The sequence below is a fragment of the Simochromis diagramma genome, unplaced genomic scaffold, assembly GCF_900408965.1.
Source record: "Simochromis diagramma unplaced genomic scaffold, fSimDia1.1 OVJJ01000603.1, whole genome shotgun sequence".
Taxonomy (NCBI): Eukaryota; Metazoa; Chordata; class Actinopteri; order Cichliformes; family Cichlidae; genus Simochromis; species Simochromis diagramma.
Window position 1 is genome coordinate 17,306,412 of NW_024387414.1, and position 19,208 is coordinate 17,325,619.

Genomic DNA, 19,208 nt, shown 5'->3' on the forward strand with positions numbered 1-19,208 from the left:
AGTCATTTTCTGTGTAGTATCAGCCCAGCACCCATGATACTGCCCAGCAGAGCAACACCAACATCACTCGCTCCACCCTTATCAACAAACTCCAGTCATATTGATGGTAACAGATCCCTCAGTATCAGAGGCCAGACTTTTCAGACTGAAAAAATAATGTTAATGGAAATGAGTTTGTCCTTTAAACCTGAGCTCTGCAACTATGACAAAGCACCGATAGGAGCAGGACAGCTGCTGTGTCAATGTCCATATTGATCCGATGTCCATCACTTATTGTGGGGAGAGATCAAACCCCCCACCTCCACATGCTCCTTCCCTTCCTCCCTTTGTGAATCTCTATAAAGCAGCAGGGCCACAGGCCAGCTGTGATCTGAAAACTGAAAAGGAAGAAGGGGAAAAACGAAAACAGAACTCCTCTGTAACTGGTTGGGTTTATCAGTACATCAGGATTTTTTATTGAGAAGGAGACACTGACTACAGTAAGAGACCAAGAAAGAACCAATCTGTGGGTCTCTACCTTCAGTCTTGTATTTAACAACTTAAAGCATGCTCTCTTGGGTTGAGATCAGGTGACTAATTTGGCCTTTGAAGAATATCCCATATCTTTGCCTCCTTTCTTTGCTCATTTCCTTCTAGGCAAGAGAGTATGGCCCTGCACACCTCACAAGTCCTGGTACTTCTGTCACCAGTCACATAATGTATAAACCCCAGTGACCCAGTTCAACTGTCAGCCATGCCATAACATGAACATGAGCTGTTCCTTTGCCTCTCCATACTTTTTTCTTCCATTTATTCTGGTGTAATGTTTAACCTTTAATCATTTATCCTGCTTTCATTTGTCCAAAGAATTTGGAAAAAAAGGGGAAAGAACCCTTTTTCTAGCAAAGTCTAACCTGGCCTTCTTGTCCTTGGGTTCATCCAGGGGTTTGCACCTTGCTGCAAACCCTCTGAATTCACATTCATACATTTTTATTGTTGATTTAAGTCTTTTTATACATCAAACTCCTTGTTTTGTTCTTCACTCCTTTAGATGTTGTGAATTTAGCATCTTGTCAGCATCTGTTTGCACCTCATATTTAAAACTACAGTAAAAACCTGCTTATTGTTCTTTGAAATATCGAGGAAACACTGTCTTCCCTGAAGAGTTAATGCAATACTTAAGTTCATCCCCTTTAAATAAAGCTGAAAGTTTGCAATTCAATCACATATTGATTGGTGGATTGATTTGAAATCCACTGCAGTGCACAGAGGCAAAACTACAAAAAAACCCAACCCTACTATCATATTTCTGAACAAGATTTGATCCATATTGATCCATATCAGTTGCTCAGTGATATCCACCCAAAACTGCTTAACAAGAGGACCACAGCATTCTCCACAACCACAGCAACACAATTTTAACGATGCATGATCACGTTTCTTCAGCGTACAGGGTTTGGCATAGCTCCTGTGTAATATTTATAATGGCAGTATTGTGTGTGTGACACAATTAGATGTTTTTGTTCCATATATTTTCATAGAAAGGTTATTACAGGTTGTTACTCTAAGTTTACATACACATACATGACTGGTGAGGTTTCCCATTGCTGTACTTGTACCATAATCCAATAACTGGCCACATCCTCAGTTTAAGTGGTGGGCACGTCTCTTATATAACATGGGAAAGTGAGGGTCTGACCTCATTCATGGTCAGTGAGGATCAATAAAGAATTTAGTTTCAGCACCTGCCAATATGCTGCAGTTTGGTGGGTGGAGTGATGTTTAAGCTCTGCGGCCAGATCAATGCAGTAAAAGTCATTACTGGGTTATGAATGTTGGTAAGGGTGTGGGTGAAGGGGAGCCAGCTTTCCCCAAAACCTACCATCATTGGCTGAGGGCTTTATCTGCTACCACCCATGCCCATCCCCACTGACCCCTGAAGTGTCCAAAAGGCCGGCCTGAATCGTGTGTAACCTTTCCACTGACCTCCGTGGAGGGTGAGGCCTTTCTTTTTTTTTACTGCCCTGATGGGGGGTTGTGGAGAAATTAGGACTTTGGCTCTTCAGCTGAATCACACAAAAGGCTCCAGCAAGAGAGATGTAGATGAGTCCTCTCCACATGCTACTCGTGTTCACCAGAAACAGTTCACATGAAATGAGCCCTCCCCCCAACAATAATAGGGCTGTTATACAGTGAAATGTAGCTTAAAATGAATCACAGCTGGAAATGAAGAAGCAGAACTCAAAGAGAGAGAGAGAAAAAAACAACAGCCGGTGTGAGCTGAAACAACACCAATTTGTTCATAAATGTAGTTTTTCATATTTTGTAACATAACCTCAGATCAGCCAGAAGAAAAGTGATGAATTAAACACTTCATATGCACTTAAAAGCTCACTGAGCTCTCTATGCTTAAAGCAGATTTAAGATGTTAAAAGTATCTCTTACAAAAGTCTGGGTTAAAATGAGACCAGACTTGCAGGTATACCACTGACTAACTACAATTTGTGTTCACTTTAAAATATGGATGTTACTGCTCTCTTGTTTCCTATTATAGGACACACATTTAAACAGTACCATGTGATTTTGCCAACATGCTTTGGTTGTATCCACATGTGCAGACATCTGACTACTTTTTTCAACTGTCAGTGTTTTTCTGCACTTGTTCCTTACAATTAATCTGTTAAATAAAATAATATTAATAAAAACATAGCAGTTTGGTGATGCCCCAACTGCTATGTTCAGGAAATCTGATTGTGTTTCATCTCCCCCAGCTGGAACAAGTCAGTACTACAACCACAGGCATGTAAGAACATGCTGGATCACAGGGTTAGATCAGATTTAGACAAGCGATTTTTATTTCCACACAATAGTCAAGTTACTTTTATTTACAGAGCACATTTAACCCAGCATCCTCTTCAGTTAAGAACCCAACTACTAAACAGTAAAACTCACACAAACAAGTGACATGATAAAAATTTTAAAAAAGCAAAGCAAAAATTACTCTATTAGTGAAAAACACAATAAATGCCAAAGCTGCTGAAGTTTAATCTGAGGATCAGAATGTGGAAGAAAGGTAATTTAAGTGACTTTAAATGTAGCACGGTTGTCAGGGGAAGACGTGCAGTATAGGGCCCTGGGTGGTTTCAAGCCCAGGCTGTTCCATTTCAGACATGTTACATATGGCCTTAGTTATCATCATAGTTAGATTTTTTTCTTCAGTTTGCCAACCAATCTGCACTGTAAATATGACACACTAATCCCCTGCTGTGAAGAAAAGGCAATAAAGAGGCTGGACTGTCATTCTGTTGTAAGGCCTGTAGTTAACATTAATCAGTAACTTCCAATTTAGACATATTTACACTGCTACAAAGAACCACTTGTATGTAACCTCTTCATCTCTGAAATAAATCAATCATGTTATTGATAACAGTGAATGTGAGACAGGAATTTTCCATGACTTATTGAAAGCATTTAATCACTATGTGTTTATACACCACTCTGCATTTAATCATTAGTTACTATTAAGCTCTGGCTCTCTCCCACAGCATGTCTTTGTCCTGTCTTCCTTCCCTCACCCCCCAACCAGTTGGGGCAGATAGCTTCCCCTGTCTGAGCCTGGTTCTTCTGGAGGTTTCTTCCTGTTAAAAGGGATTTTTTCCTTCCCACTGTCGCCAAAGTACTTACTCAAAGGGGGGTCATATGACTTTTGGGGGTCTTCTCTGTTTTCTTTGTATTATTATTATAGGGTCTTTACCTTACAATATAAAGCACCTGTTGTTGTGATATGGCGCTATATAAATTAAATTGAACTGAATTTATATTCTAGACTTCTTTTAGGCAGAACATGGTGTCAGGGGATAGCACTTAGTAGCTGTCAAATGTGGGGCCCCACAGGGATCAATGTTAGGACCACTTACCTTACTCAACTTCACTTCTCTAGCATTTTCTTCCACGTGAAGTATCACTTATTTTGTACCAATCACTGTTTGAGCCTCACTTAAATGATTATAATGCTTTACAAAAGGGAATTCCTTTTGTATGAGCCATGCCAAGGTCAAAGTTAGATGCTCCCTCTGATCCTCTTTTTCATGGTTACAAACTTTTGAAGCTAACTGAACTAAGCTGACTTCTTTCAAAATGCTTGTGTTATGCATAATGTAGCATTAGACTTAACAAAATACTTTGTGAGCCTATTCTAAATATATATCAATCCTCTAACAGATATAACATGAGGGGAAAAAACAACTTTCAAAGGGTAATAAACTTGGATACTTAAGTTTGCATTTAGTGTGACCTGGCCACTTTTGTGGATCTGTAGAGGTGGAGGTCCACAAACTTGGTACTCTTAAAAAAAAAAAAAAAAATAGTTGCTACTAAAACTTGTCTGATTTTGAATCTCAAGAATCTTTCAAAACTTACTGGCTCCCTATCAGAAGGACAGCAAAATAAGGTAATAATAAAAAGGAAGAAGAAGAAGAGACTGGATAAGTGTTTTTACATGTCTTTATTTTTCCAATACATTTATATTCTGTGTTATAGGCCATCACATTGGGATTTAACAGCTACAGTTTGTTCTGCCCTTTAAAATGTTTTACATACACCATCGATGATTTAATGCACTTACAGGTGTTACAATAACAAAGTTTGATATATCCGAAATGAAGTACGTATTAATTAGTCTTCAGTAGGCAACAGGATGTCTATTCATTTCATAGACCAGCGAATTCGATGACACATGACAAATAAAAGGCATTGGTATTTAAATACCATTGAAAGGAGAGAATGTGCTTTTCTCTGCAAAAAAAATGCTCTCAGCAATGCTCACATGTAAACATCTGAAGAGATGTGCGCTTAAAGCATCGGATCATGATTTTAAAGAGAGATTTATGCAGGCGACAGATTGGCAAAGATTTCAGAAGTAAGACTCATCAATATTAACAAAGTGCTTCACTTTATAAAAGAATAGGTATATAAAACTGTCGTCAGAGACAAAAACCAGCCCACAACTTTCTTTCCTTTCATCACCGACCTGTAAACACGGCAGTTATGTAAACACGTGTCTTACCGTTCAGAAAAAGTTCAAAGTACGGCTTAAGCACAGTTACTTTCTCACAAAGTAACTGCATACAAAAGGTACTACAAGTAATTAATTTTGAAAAGAACAATCTGTACACATTTTAACAACCAACAATATATATATATGTTTTTGTAAATTGCACTCTTAAAAATAGAGCACTTTGCTGCAATTAGACACCCTTGATGAGTAGAAGACAATAAAATGTCATTCACTGACAAAAATCAAAGCATAAAATCTAACACGCCGTATTAAAACTGTATAAGTCAGTCTGTAGGCTAACGTTTATGCAAAGCTAAGGAGCTCTAACGTTAATGTACATTTATTTATTCTTCTGCTTTATAAACAGTCAGTGTTGAACTTGAGCGCGAGGAGCTATCGAACGAAGAAGAACAGCTACTGACTGTAGAGATGCATCGAGACCTGTTCGACAACATCGAGCAACTCCCGAGTGGCAGTTTAAACAAATGCAGTCACATTTGCATAGTACATCAGCACAGTCCAACACTGCAGACAGTCACTTCTCCAAATCTGCACACAGACAAGAGCGTATTTAGTCTGTTACTGGTCCTGGTTTTTACACATCACGACCACAATGATTCACCAAACTGACTGACGGCAGTCGCTCACATTCCTACGTAACCTGCACATTTTCTGCTAGAAATGCTTCTGAGGTCTATACATATATATATTTGGGACACTGCATCAGTGCTTCAAAAAAAACTGGAATGGAAAAAAAGTAAAAAATAAATAAATAAAAAGAAACTAAATGAAAAAAAAAGTTTAATCTTTTTTGTTGTTTAAGGACATTTTAAACTGTTGAACAGAAACACCCAATTAGTGTTTAACAGCAATGGAGACAAATTAAGTGGCGAGCATGGCTTTTTTTTAAAGCATTAAATTCTTGCCTTTGCTAGAGTGCAATAGTTTTTACACCGAGCATGAAGGACCTGCATGTAATAAAGTGACAACATAAGACCCAAAATGAGCTGAACACGACTGTATAAACAAGCACGCACAAAAGCCGTGAACTCCGGTTTACTACAAAGAAAGAATGCGCAGTGAGTTTTGTGTGCACCTCAGGCGTAATTCAGACTATTCATTCACATGTTTTTATAGAGAAAATGGGGCCTGATGAAGTGGAAATGACTTACTAACATTAAACACCTACTACTATTATTAATAACTAAGGCAGTGTGTAATGTACAAACAGATGAGCTTTCTTGTTTCTAGAACTCGGCCAGGATTTTTTTTCCTCTGAACTTTCACCTTTCTTCTGATGCAGATTTTCTTGCAGCTTTTGATTCCACAAATGGGTCCATCACATAATCCTGCTCTTCCCCTGCCATCTCTGATCAGTTCCTCAGTTTCACATTTGGTACAACTACCCTTTTTTAAATGGCCAAATTAAATAACCTGAGGTGCAAACAGTGGTTTCATTAACAAAACCCCCCCAAAAAACCCCAAAACAAAAAAAGAGTGGTTACATCCATTCATGTCTAAAGATGCAGTGGAAAGACTTGTTTATGTATTTACAGTTTCAAACACTGATGTTATTAAGAGAGGACAATCTGACTGAAAGGATGTGTGTACACATCTGTCTTTATGCATGTGGCTGGGCAAAAAGTGAGTAAAACTAAATCAAACGTCCATTTTTAAAAGGTAGGTTTTTATCATAAACTGTACAGCTGTTATTCACATTCAGATACTCTTATCGCTTCACAGAATCAAGTTATTTAAATATATGAGCATTTTCGCAGAACAAATAAGAGTGAATACACCTTTGAGCGACTTGCATCAGAGAATTAAATACTAGGATAACCTGATTTGTAAACTTTACAACACGCAGGGTGACGTAAAAACACCTCCATCACTCCAGATTTCATGTCTTTTCTTCAGCTGGGCCCCGACAGAGGACTCATGTGAGTCTTGTTGCTCTCCATCTTCACAGCCGGCAGGTTAAAACCTGAGTCTGATACACAGCTTTTTTGTTGTTGTTGTTTTTGTATTTTTTCCCAGGGGCATCACGCAGCTTTGCTTTACTCCAATGACAGCAATGTCAGTTCAGCTCATTTCCCACGTATGCACTAATCCACCCCGTCGAAGCCTTGTGCATTCTCTATAGCGATGTTAAGCTTCTCCCTCAGTTCCTCAAAGGACTCGTACGGAGGAAGGTCCAGCCGATTAAAGCTTTAAGAAGCAAAAGAACAGACAAGAGTTAAAATTTAAGCAGTGGCAAAAAGGGAACACGCAGGAGAGTAAACACTGTGACGTGCCAGTGAAACTAAGAATGACAGTAATGCGCCACTAGTGGGCTTCCACAAGTCTGCACTATGAGCTACAGTAGGCAGTTTGAAAGCAGCACAAAACATGGATGAAGTTTCTGGTCTGGGAAGTGAAGCCAGTGCTTAAACCTGCATTCTTTCTAAGACTCGTCTGACTGCATGAAGATTTCTGGTTGTGCAGAAGTTTATGAAAAAACTGCCTTCAGCTCTCCTGCTCTGCGACTTCTAGCACTTTCCTGATGACTTTGCAGCCTTAATCAATAGTTTCTGGTCACGCTGAATAGAACATGAAGTTATAAAATGTGGTCATTATTAGAGTAGTAAAGGACAGTTATCCAGGGTACACCGCTCTTCAGAAACCCAGGTACAGTCTCACTGCTCACACATGTGCACACATCTCCGCAGACAGTCATCTACATGTTGTAGCTCTGTAGTGTCACCAGGAGGCGTTGTTCCAAATGTGTGGACAAACAGGTCTATGGGCTACACCTTAGAGCATAGGTGTCAAACTCTGGCCCGCAGGCCAAATTTGGCCCGCAGCCTAATTACATTTGGCCCGCGAAGCCATACCAAATTACTATTAGAGCTGGCCTACTGGTATTATACAGCTAATATATATATTGTTTAGTATTAAGCTTTGCTTGTTGCATATTCAGTTTTCCAGCAAAACTTTTTTGAGTCCATAAGAAAAGATTCATTCTTATATCTGGAGGAATAAATATATTTCAATAAATATTAATGTTAGCCCGCGACTTTGTTCCAGTTTTGAATTTTGGCCCACTGTGTATTTGAGTTTGACACCCCTGCCTTAGAGTGTCATGTCTGACTTCAACACAAGCTTGCTTATAACAGCACCTCACTAAACAGCCACATTACAGTGGGTACATAGATGATTGATACCAGTCTCTTTTCAACAAGCTGCTCAATTTCAACACAAAACATGGTCAAAGCACAGTGACGCTAATGCTTTAAACTGGCACTCTTTCTAAAGGCCAGTAGGGCGATGAGACTCTGGCTGCAAAGAGAAGCCAGAAAATAAATCTATGAGAAAGGATTTATTTATTATTATTATTTATAAATAAATAAATGGATAAAATGCCATTTTCTATAAATGTTCTGTACGGCACAGTGTTTATTGAAAACACATCAGATCTCAGTGGGGGGGGAAAAAACCCAAATAATGTTGATATCTATACTTATATGGACTAGGTAATGTGTTAGGAACACCAACTATTAGAATATGTGCTGTTACAACTCCGGGCCTTCGTGCAGGATTTGTGTTGAATGAGTTTCCTGGGGAGAGGCTCATGGGAAAATCTAAGTAAATCCAGTCTTTTTGGGTTTGTGGATCCCTGCTGTTTGTGTGATTTTCCATGTGTCTTTCCAATTTTACAGGGGGGATTGAAGGTGTTTTTCTGGAGTATGATTAATTGTTTTAGGGATTCCCACCTATCACATAATTCTTGTAAGGTAACAGTAAAAATATAACAAAGCTGAAATGGCTAAACTCAACTGTGCTAATACTACAAGCTTCACTGCTAGATCCAACGCAAGAAGAGCAGGGGAAGAAACAAATGTGCTTTTATCCTTTTTAAAAGTTGGCAAAAACCTTCAATAAAATCTGAAATGATCCTTTGTTAAAAACAACTGTGTCCAATATAAAAGGGAGAAAAAAACAGAAGAAGAAGGAGGAAATAAAAAAAAAAAAAAAAGAGCAAAGCACAGTGAAATGCTTACCATGTGTGGGCCCTGGGAAGTTTTTCACGTGTTCCCCAAAGCTCGATGGTGAAGAGCTGCGGTCCATTAGAGCCTGGTAAATAAAACCATTAAAAATCAGATGACAACAACAAACATGAGTTCAAGTGGAATTAATTTGCAAGAAACAAAGAAATCAACCCAAGGGCAAATAGTTAAAAAAAACAAAAACCGTTCATTTAGAGAGGGAATAATTCTAATCTCACCATAGAGTTCAGCAAAGCCATTCATCGGGACCCTGGATGTTCCCGTCACAAACTGTAAGAGCCGGATTCGCTTTTCTGCATCCATCAGCAGCACCGCCTGTAATAAAACAAAACAAAAAGCATGAAAAAAATACATATCACTGAAGCTTTTCTGCACAGACGTCCCTGCCCCAGCTGCAGATTATTAGCCACAGGTATGGAAACTTGTCTCACCTTCCAAAACCACAGGATAACCATGTGGTTGGAGCAGTAGCCGTTCTTATACTTTGTGTTCGCTCTCCAGTCGTTCACGTCCACATCTCCAAGACCACACATGAGCAGCTGTGGAGGAAAACAAAGCAGATACACTGAACATTTTCCATCTCTGAGAAACAGTTTTGGGTTTTTTTTGCTAGTTGGATCAGCTAAAAACTCACCTCGAGCTCATTCTCATCAAAGATCTTGATCAGATCTTGCGGTACCAACTCAAAGAAGCCCTAAAACACAAAGTATACCAGACTTTTATTCCTTTGTGTGTCTTTAATACCCGTACCGTGTTTAGCAAGTTTAAAAAACAAAACCACTGTTTACCTCCTTGAAGGCAGTCATCTGCTTCTGTATTCTGTTCACAAACCTCCACTGAATCACCAGGCTGTTAATCACAAAACGGCATGTCAGCATCAAACTGCATTTACACACACACTGAGAAAAACAAAACAAAGTAAAAGCATTTTTCTTACTGGATGTATTCATCCTTGTTTTCATTGGTGACGACAATCTCTGAGCCATCGGGTTTCAGGTCATGCTGGTGAGTCTGAACAGGCGGTGGTGTAAGAAATGAAACATCAGTCAGAGAGACACAAAGCCGCGTCACAAATTAAATGTTGGGACAAAAAACAAGGACGTTCAGCAGACCTGTCCAAACAGCTCTTCATCAATAGTGAACCTCATGTCCAAGTCTGTTGGGTCGTGCTCCAAAATCCACTTCAGGGAGTTGAAATATTCACCGTCCTGAAAAGAAAAGAAAAGAAGACATTTAATTGAAAATGATCTACATCACATCCAAAATCCCGAATCACACCAATGCAATAATTACTACAGTCATACTCACAACAGACTCCATGTCCTGGAGGGTGATTGGCTTCCCCAGCATCATCTTGTAGAAGGGCCGAATGAAGAAAGCTGTGAAGTAAACAAATACGCAAACACTTACAAAGATATTTACTGGTGACGTTTTTAAAAAGGTGCAACAAGAGCAGCTCCCATCAAACCAAACATGCCTCCCTCTTCCATTTACATTTCCAAACACACGTGCTAACTATAGTCAGCTGATTGTAAGTGTGTTTTCCTGCTCCTCTTCCTCTTGTTACTTTCACTCTCTCTGTTACGCATACTGTTAGTGAGAGTTAATGTGGGTGAAACAGAGCACAGGAGAGCAGTGAGGACAGACTCTACCACCGAGCTGAAAATCAAGTATGTATATGTTACAAAGAGCTTTTTTCTTTTATTCTTTGCTTTTTGGCAAAGCTGACCACTCTGGAGTGCACTGTGTCATCTGTTTCGAGTGTCCCCTCTGTTGGCTTTCTCAAATTATAAAAAACTTGTGGCACCAGTTTGACCTCTCAACCTGAAGATGAACCTACGGTATAAAAAATCCTGGTGAAAATCCTAGGTGATTTTCAGAAAAGTTGAGACGTGACCTTGAAGATCTGAGAAACCTCGACATCGTGGTCACCGAGATTTGAACTCGTCTGAGATTTTAGTAGATGTCCCTATCTGACGAATTTGAAAATCCCATCTCAAGTTATCTTGAGAACAAGGCGACATGGGATTTTCAAGGCGACATGGGATTTTCAAGGCCACGGGTGTCCACGCCAACCACCTGTCCAGTATGGTGACGACAATACCCCATCAGCCTTTTACAGCTGGAGGTAAAAACAACTTGAGAAAGCCAGCAGCCTCAAATGGAGGGACTCCTACCCAGAACCATGCACAAACACCCAGAAAAGTTACCAAAATGCAAACAATAAAGCGCAGACAACAACACACAAAGAAAGAGAGTGAGGTAATTTTTTCACTTTCTTCAGATAAAAATACTTCCTGCTGCTACATGAAGAACTCTTAAAATATCTGACCATTTTCAGCAGCCATGTGACACTCACCATCGAGGAGTTTGCCGTGAAACACAGCCATGCCTGCCACGCGACCGATGAACTTGAAGTAGGTCAGGTGGTCCTCGTTGCATAAACCTGAGTTGGGGTTAATCTGCAGTGTGTAGTTGTCCCTAAAACATAAGGCAGATCAGGAAAGTGTCTTTAGTAAACGCAGTAGTACTTGCATAGTATTTTTCTACTCAATTTGAACACTCAGAGCTTTCTGTCTACAAGTGTCATTCATTCATACAATAGCATTTTTTAACCTGATGTTCACACTCTCACAACTTTAGGTTCAGTATCTTGCCAAAGGTCGTGGAAAACGGCATTGAACCACCAATCTTCCCACAGGTCAACAAGCCACAGCACCAAATGTTAGTAGGAACAATTACTACTTTTGTGGATCCTAGCCCAGATAGCCGGACTGAACATTCTCACATGGTTTGTAGTGACACATTTTGGTTCACCTGGATTTTTCTGCGTGAAAAGAAGCCAAATCACGGGGAAAAGCTTGTGCAAAATCATCAGCTGATTCAAGCCAGGATAAATGATCTACAGCTGTGAAAATGCCCTTAGAGAGCTGCTGTAACATATACCACAGTTATTTGATGTGCTTCGTATCACCAGGGTTGGAGATTTTGAAACTTTTTTCAGCCCACATTTTCACAGCCAAAGAGAGTTTTGATTGCCTTTTGTGTGTAAATGTCTGCAGCACCTCTCCCTCATTCCTCTGTGTGTGTGTGTCAGCTCTATTTTTTTTTCTCCCTGTGTTTCTCTGTTGTTCCCTGGTGTGAACGTGCTCTGTGTCATTTTGTGTATCTGGGAGTGGCTGAAGACTCCCATGCCTGTGGCTGCTTTTTGCATAAAACCCCAGGTTTACGCATTGCTCAAAATTCGTAGTACATCTCCCCACCGCTTTAAAATTAGCCTCTTCCTCTCCTTTTCCCTTGAATGCATTGGATTTGAAGTAAATACAAGCACTGACATCTTTTTGTCCACATTTTAGCTGTCAGTGTAGAGGATGCACATCACTCGTGCAACATATAATTGCTTAAAAATTTCCAGAAGTGGGAAAACTACAAGTAACAACAAGTGAATACAAAAATAAAGACTCACGTGGCGGAATACTCGAATAGCCCGTAGTACGGGTTGAACATCTCTTTGGACATTAGGAAGAACCACTCCCTGGCCACGCCACCGTAGTCCAGTCCTTTTTCTCCATCAAACTCCACCCACAGTCGTGCCTTCAACAGGTCTGGCCTCTTGACCGAGAGGATGCGTCGGTATGAGTCCTCCAGCACTGCATTTCGTTTCAGCTTCATCTCAAAGCGGTTTGGGATGTCCGCCTACATTTAAAAAAAACAAAACAAAAGCACAGTGGTGAGTTTTCGGTTACCTTTAAGAAGTTAGGTTAAAAATCAGTGCGGCGGAGGTGTGGTCCCTGGCTCAGCTGCAGGGGAAAAGTGGTCAAGGGGGCAATGCCAAGGAGGCTGGAGAGGTAGGTGGTGGGGATCTGTCTAATGAGGTTTCTGCCTGTTATAAACAGTAAAGCTGGAGAGCAGAGGGAAGTGTGTGCTGACAACCAACTGGAAAGTCGAGGAGCCGGGTGCCGAAACATACATGTGTGTCACTTCAATAAACACTTCTAAGTATAAAATATCACAGTGTGTCAGGTCGATATCTACAATCAGTAAGAGCTTTTGAGGATGCTCACCGGTTTCTTCAGCTTCTTCTTGAAGTAGTCATACTTCTGTTTGTAGTCTCTAGAGTAAGGCACTGCCTGTAATCACCAAAGGATGGAGGTCAGCAACAGCAACAGCAACAGCAACAACAACTTTCAAAGTCATACTCACTGGTCCAGTTATAGCAGCGTTCTGCAATCTGGGATCTTCCCATTGTGTGTTCTTTGTGTCTATGAAATAAAATATATCAAAAAGCATATATTAACAAGAAAACAGATTAATGTACTAATCAAAGATGTTTTCGACTTAAACACATCATACGCACTGTGATCTATGTAGAAGACCCTGCCATCACTGTGGACCCTCTCCTCCCAGCCAGGCTAGAAATGAAGAAAATATCAAATCTATATTAATCAGGCAGATTAAATATCACATCAGCAAACCAATCAGGGCACGACATACAGTGTTCAGCCACAACAGTAAAACCACCATTAGTCTCAAAAAGGAAATGCAGTGATGGATAGTTTGAAGCACATAAACAGATTAACGGGACAATTATCTCTAAATTATATCAAGGAAACGGAAACGCAATAATACCAATTACATTAAAACAAAACAGGGAAACGAAATAAACATAGAAACAGCTGAGGAGACATCAACTAGCTCAAGGAAATGACTAAACATCTGATTTTTGTTACACCTTATGTTAAAAGCAAGCAATCCTGGAGACAGTGTGGTCATAACAACTCCCACATATTTTGGAAATTAAGTAAAATTCAAGTATTTCAGGAGAATATAGGTGTAGCTCTAAGATGCCAGGTTATGAAATTTCAGTAGATGTCATGGTACTGTACCTTGGAGCAATTAAAGAGGGTTGTGTTATTGTTAAAAAGTCATTTTTGCAAAAATATTTCTTACCTAAAACTATAACAAAGACCTGGGATAAACTTGACCCACCAGGTCTTAAACAAGGGGTGGAGTAACATCTTTATAAAGAAGAGGACGATTTTCTCGCTAAAGGCCTAAAGGAGATGCCTTTTTACAAAAGTGGAAGAAAAGAATCACCTTTATGTCAACTCTTTATATCAACTGAGATGGTTAAGGACAGTTGGGACAATATATTCTGAGAATGTAGCGATGCAGTGTCCCACCTGTGCTTTTTGTTAAAACTTGAAGAGAAAAAAAAACCTTAAACACTGGCAGGTGGACAGGTGGAGTAAATAACACTGATAATCTTGTTAAATTTGGGAAATGCCAAGGAGTGGCAGCAAGCAAACGGGCAGCCAATGAGCTGGACACAAAATGTTTTCATAGACGGGTAACTGACGGATGCTGACAACAGTGGTCTAAGAGGATAAATGGTGAAGGGTCAAGTGTGCACAAAGTTAACTGCTGTGCATAAGGGGAGGAAGGTGGATCCATGCGATCTGATCCTACAGAAGAGCGAATGTAGTAGAAATTGATGAAAACCTCAATTTGGGCTGCGAGAGAAAGAAAGTGCGTCACAGCTTACTGTGTTGTCCACTGATATAAAAAGCCTACAGTGGGATGAAGATGAGCCACGGAACAATGAAAGAAGATGGGCCGTTTGATGAATCACTTATTTTCTCTTGCACCTTTGTATTAACTGGGAGAGGTATGTGAAGCACGCAGCTGATGCATGCAGATTGGCGCTCTGGGTAGTTAAAAAGAAATCTGCTCTTTCATCGTTTCAGAAAACAAAACATTTATTTTAAAAATGAAATGAGAGTCTGATTTTATGCACTGCATGGCTAATGTAACACATTTTGTCACATGCTTTAAGTGATTAACACATGTACATTTCTATTGAAGTATTGTGAAATGGTCACGTGTTTAAATTCTTTTACCTTTGATATTATTATGTCTTTAGGGATTATTTTTCTCATTTAATTTTTTTAATTAAATTTTACTTGTATTAAACATCCCATTCTGAATTTATATTTTTTTCCACAACATACTTTTTCCTATAAATAGCCATATGTTGAGAAAAAATTCAATAAGAATTTCTTTAGACCACACAGCCCACTGTGTATGTAGCCTGCAGTGGCCTGTTTAAGCAGGAAAACTGCAACTGTCACATGACAATTTCAAAATATGACCTCTTCATTCAATATTTCCAGAACAAAGTGTTGACTTGACCTCAAATCTGATAAGGAAACTATGGGATATGCTGAGAGACTCAGCAAACTTGAAAAACTCTGGACTTTAAAAGTTTCCTTTGCCAATGTCTCAGTCCCCTATTTTGAAGTTTTAAAGATGCGTTGGTGGCGCAAGTGGACTGGACTTTACTACGCATGGTGGTCTTAATGTTTTGGCTATCAGGCTTTTTCCCCTGATAGGTAATCCTCAAAAGTTGATGCCTGTGTTGCATCTTGTTACTGAACTTACCGGCAGAGGGCCAAGATCGGAAGGATCAAGCGAGGATCTCCTCCTCATTTGTACAGGAATCCTTATCCTGGGATCTTCCTGTTCAGGGAAAAACAAGCAGGGTGTGTTTCAGTCAGAGAGGAAATCCTCACACAAGAGATGGTGGTGAGTTACAGCTTGGAAATTCACTTTCTTTGTGGCACAGATTAGAAAAAAAGTCAACTAAATAACTGAAACCCAGTCTAGTTTTTCTGAATTGGACACACAGGTGCATTCAAAGCCTTTGGCTGCCATCTTCTCACCCAGGTAGTTGTCTTGGTATTGTGGTCGATGAAAAACGGCCTTCCATTGGGTGCACTGCGAACTTCCCAACCGAGCGGCAGGAAGCCAGATTCTCGCGTGGCCTCGGGGCTTGGAGTGTGCTGAGGAGACTCCTCTGTTGCTGCTGATGGTTGGGATGGTGTAGGGCTTTGTGATAAGCCTGCACTACTCTGTGCCGCTGCTGCTGCTGCTGATGGTGATGGTGCTGCTGATGGTGCTGCTGCTGATGACGGTGCTGATGGTGCTGGTGCTGCCTCTGAAGTTCTCTGTACAAATAAAAAGACTCCAGTGAGATTCTAAATCGAGAACAGACACACTGAAGGGGAAAAGTGACAGAACAGTGCTATTTTAGAGTTTTAATCTAATAAAAAAAAACCCGGGGTTTAACAAAAGTTGCTATGCAGAATGTGATTAAAAAGATATGAATGCTGAAGTACCTGCACGAGAGGTCGTGTCCATGTAGTGGTTCGGTTGTTGTGGTTGATAAAGTAGCGTCTTCCTTTACTATCTCGCTTTTCCTCCCAGCCTGGAGGTAACCCAGTTGAGGTTGGAAGCAGCTGTCAAATTAAAAATAAGTAAATACATTCTCAAGACGATAATTCAAGGACAATAATTTGGCATATGATATAATTTCCACCATAATCATACAGACAGTCATTATAAGGCACTCTATGCAAGTGGATTATTATTAATGTATCCTATCCAGTTTGTTGGCCAGGTTCCGTTGTGGTCTGACTACTTCGTGTGGAGCCTTATTACTCCAAGCTCAGAGGCTGAAGAGCCTATGACCACCAACTGCAGTCCAAGATGCCACATTGATGAGGCCCATCACAGGATGAGAGACTCACTGGCTGAATAACAGGACTGTTGTGACAGCTACCTCACACAGAGGTCAGGGACTAGTAGTGCTGGGTCAGAAACCCTCTTGTGATTGATTTGGTTGCTAGCAGATTACTGGAGTAGTCCAAAATTTGTATGGAAGATGCCAAACATATGCAAACACTCACCAACTGCTCACTAGTAATGAAACTAGAAAGTCTGACACAAACAGGAAAAAGATAACTCAATAAACATATTTACTAAATCAATCATGACTGGCAGGGATTGCTGACTGCTCTCTAGGCCTGTGTGACTCAGGCTTGTGACATTAAGGGAAGATGATAAGATGAGCTGATTACAAAGGACTGAACTTTCAAAATAAAATATAGAAACTCGAATTCTAAACTTTCTAATGCACATGAACAAATCAAAAGAATGACTGGTAATAATTTCTATAAAAGACAGCACGGTGGACTAAAAACAACAACACCTGGACCAACAGCAACAGACACAAATCAGCAATCAGAGCTTTCAGCAAAAGAGTGAAAACAAGATGCAGCGATTCATGAGAAGGCATTTCAGATTTGATCTGGAGTGACAAGTTTTTTGTATCCACAAAAATAGTATAAGTGGTCAAATGACTAACCTAATCTGTGGGAATAATCGTGATACAGATTATTAATTGTGAATCTAGCAAACAGACAAACTCTAGCAAACGCAATATTCCACATAGAACTCTATAACGCAGTTAGCAATGCTGTATTCCTTAAATGTCCCTCCACAGGAACTGTGACAGTCTAAGATGATTGAAAAGTGAACTCATAAAGACTGAAGCATTCAGATGTAAGAACATTTTGGGGACTTCAACAGAGAGCGAAACACTCACCACAGGATTAGCAGGATGTTCCTCTCCTGTTGAGGTCTGGGCACTTCCTCTGCGACTGGAATGCCTTGAATTACTGCTGTGATCCTGCAGGAGAGCAGAAGGATGACTCTGATGACCACTTGGCCATTAATGTGCATAAATTTTCCACCACTCTCCCACTCTCAGCTCACATTTATATGATTACGAGCCTACTCCCCCCCTCTGCTTTCAGTAAGTCAAACCTCAAGTGACACAGAAAATAACTCACGATCTGGGAGGGGCGCTGCTCGCCAGCTGCGGCAGCGATGTTAACGCTCCTCATTTCATCGCACAGTGAGTGGAACTCCACTGGGGTGCGGGGTGAAGGTGATCTGAGCTGGTTACTACTGTGGTACTGGGTGGAATCATCCTCTGTAATGATCTCCCAGCTCTACATGATGACAGAGAGGAGACTCCAATGATCCGAAGCAACAACAGTGCAAGGCTGTCAGAGGTAGTATGACAAAGATCTGAACTTCTTTGGTTAAATATACAGCGGATTGAGAAGACGAGCCAGACGCATGACGTCTGCTTTGCTTAGGCTGTGTTAAAACTGATAAACCTTAAAGCAGGTTTTAAAAACATCCCTGTGCAGTTAACCTTTTTGTTTTTACAAGCCTGTAAGCCTGCACATGGTAGAATTAACTTAATATATACATAAAAATCAAATGAATTGGGCTCTATAATCTTTTTTAAGAGCTACTTAATCAGTACTTCCTGTCTTTGTCCTTTTCTCCACCGACTCCCTTTGCTCCACCCCCATCAATTTCACCTGTGTTCAATCACACCTGTGTATTTACAGTCTTCTCTTGTTTTTTCTGGTACCCACATCCTGCATCCTTCTCAGGTGCCTCATGGTTCTTTCCGGATGCCCTGTGTTTTACTCTTGTTGAACCTTCTACTGATATTGTTTTGGATTAGCCCTGCTCACCTGAGCAATGCCCTTTGTTGCCATTTTCCTCCATAGGTCAAAGTTGAGCTTAATTGTACCATTGCATTTTTTTTGCAACACTGCAACAGTTTGTATCACTATTAAAAAGGATTAATTAAGATCATGTCCTGCACTGATTTTGAAAATGCACAGTGTCCATCTGAGTTCAATCTGAGCATCAGAATGGGGAGGAAAGGTGAATTCACTGACTATGAATGCAGCATGCTTGTTGGGGCTAGACGGGCTGGTCTTAATATTTGAGAAACTGCTGATGTACTAGGATTTTAAGAGAAGACCATCTCTGAATGCAAAACAACTGCTCCAAACCTCGAAGCAGATGGGCGACAGCAGCCGTAAACCCCACCGGATGCCACTCCTGTCAACTAAGAACAGGAAACTGAGGCTACAGTTCACACAGGCTCACCAGATTGGACAATAGAAAATTGGGAAAATGTTGCCTGCTCCAGAGACTCTTGATTTCTGCTGCGACATTCACATCACAGGGTCACAATTTGGCATCAACATGAAAGCATGAATCCATTCTGCCTTATATAATACTGGAGGTGGTGTGGGTGATGCTTTCTTGCGAACCTTTGGGCCCCTTGGGAACTAAATGAGCACCATTTAAACCCCACAGTTTCCCTAACTATTGCTGCTCACCATGTCCATTCCTTTATGACCACGGTGTATCCATCCTCCAAAAACTCAAATCAGCTCAGTAAGGGTTTCTTG

At 40.4% G+C, this 19,208-nt stretch overlaps 1 protein-coding gene across 2 annotated transcripts in view; it reads right to left on the minus strand.

Moving 5' to 3' along the window:
• Nucleotides 1–4,464: 4,464 nt before the first annotated feature.
• Nucleotides 4,465–19,208, minus strand: part of nedd4a (NEDD4 E3 ubiquitin protein ligase a) — a 40,187-nt gene continuing 25,443 nt past the window's right edge. For both annotated transcript variants that reach the window (XM_040011067.1, XM_040011066.1), the window contains 19 exons: nucleotides 17,775–17,936; nucleotides 17,528–17,611; nucleotides 16,260–16,379; nucleotides 15,804–16,088; nucleotides 15,523–15,600; nucleotides 13,439–13,493; nucleotides 13,285–13,343; nucleotides 13,146–13,211; nucleotides 12,548–12,777; nucleotides 11,441–11,562; nucleotides 10,390–10,460; nucleotides 10,194–10,289; nucleotides 10,019–10,092; nucleotides 9,870–9,930; nucleotides 9,716–9,775; nucleotides 9,513–9,620; nucleotides 9,300–9,396; nucleotides 9,076–9,148; nucleotides 4,465–7,243 (listed from right to left, as the gene is read on the minus strand). In XM_040011067.1, the coding sequence (XP_039867001.1) occupies nucleotides 7,141–7,243; nucleotides 9,076–9,148; nucleotides 9,300–9,396; nucleotides 9,513–9,620; nucleotides 9,716–9,775; nucleotides 9,870–9,930; nucleotides 10,019–10,092; nucleotides 10,194–10,289; nucleotides 10,390–10,460; nucleotides 11,441–11,562; nucleotides 12,548–12,777; nucleotides 13,146–13,211; nucleotides 13,285–13,343; nucleotides 13,439–13,493; nucleotides 15,523–15,600; nucleotides 15,804–16,088; nucleotides 16,260–16,379; nucleotides 17,528–17,611; nucleotides 17,775–17,936 (2,004 nt within the window). In that variant the 3' untranslated portion in view covers nucleotides 4,465–7,140. The remainder of the gene's footprint in view (nucleotides 7,244–9,075; nucleotides 9,149–9,299; nucleotides 9,397–9,512; nucleotides 9,621–9,715; nucleotides 9,776–9,869; nucleotides 9,931–10,018; nucleotides 10,093–10,193; nucleotides 10,290–10,389; nucleotides 10,461–11,440; nucleotides 11,563–12,547; nucleotides 12,778–13,145; nucleotides 13,212–13,284; nucleotides 13,344–13,438; nucleotides 13,494–15,522; nucleotides 15,601–15,803; nucleotides 16,089–16,259; nucleotides 16,380–17,527; nucleotides 17,612–17,774; nucleotides 17,937–19,208) is intronic.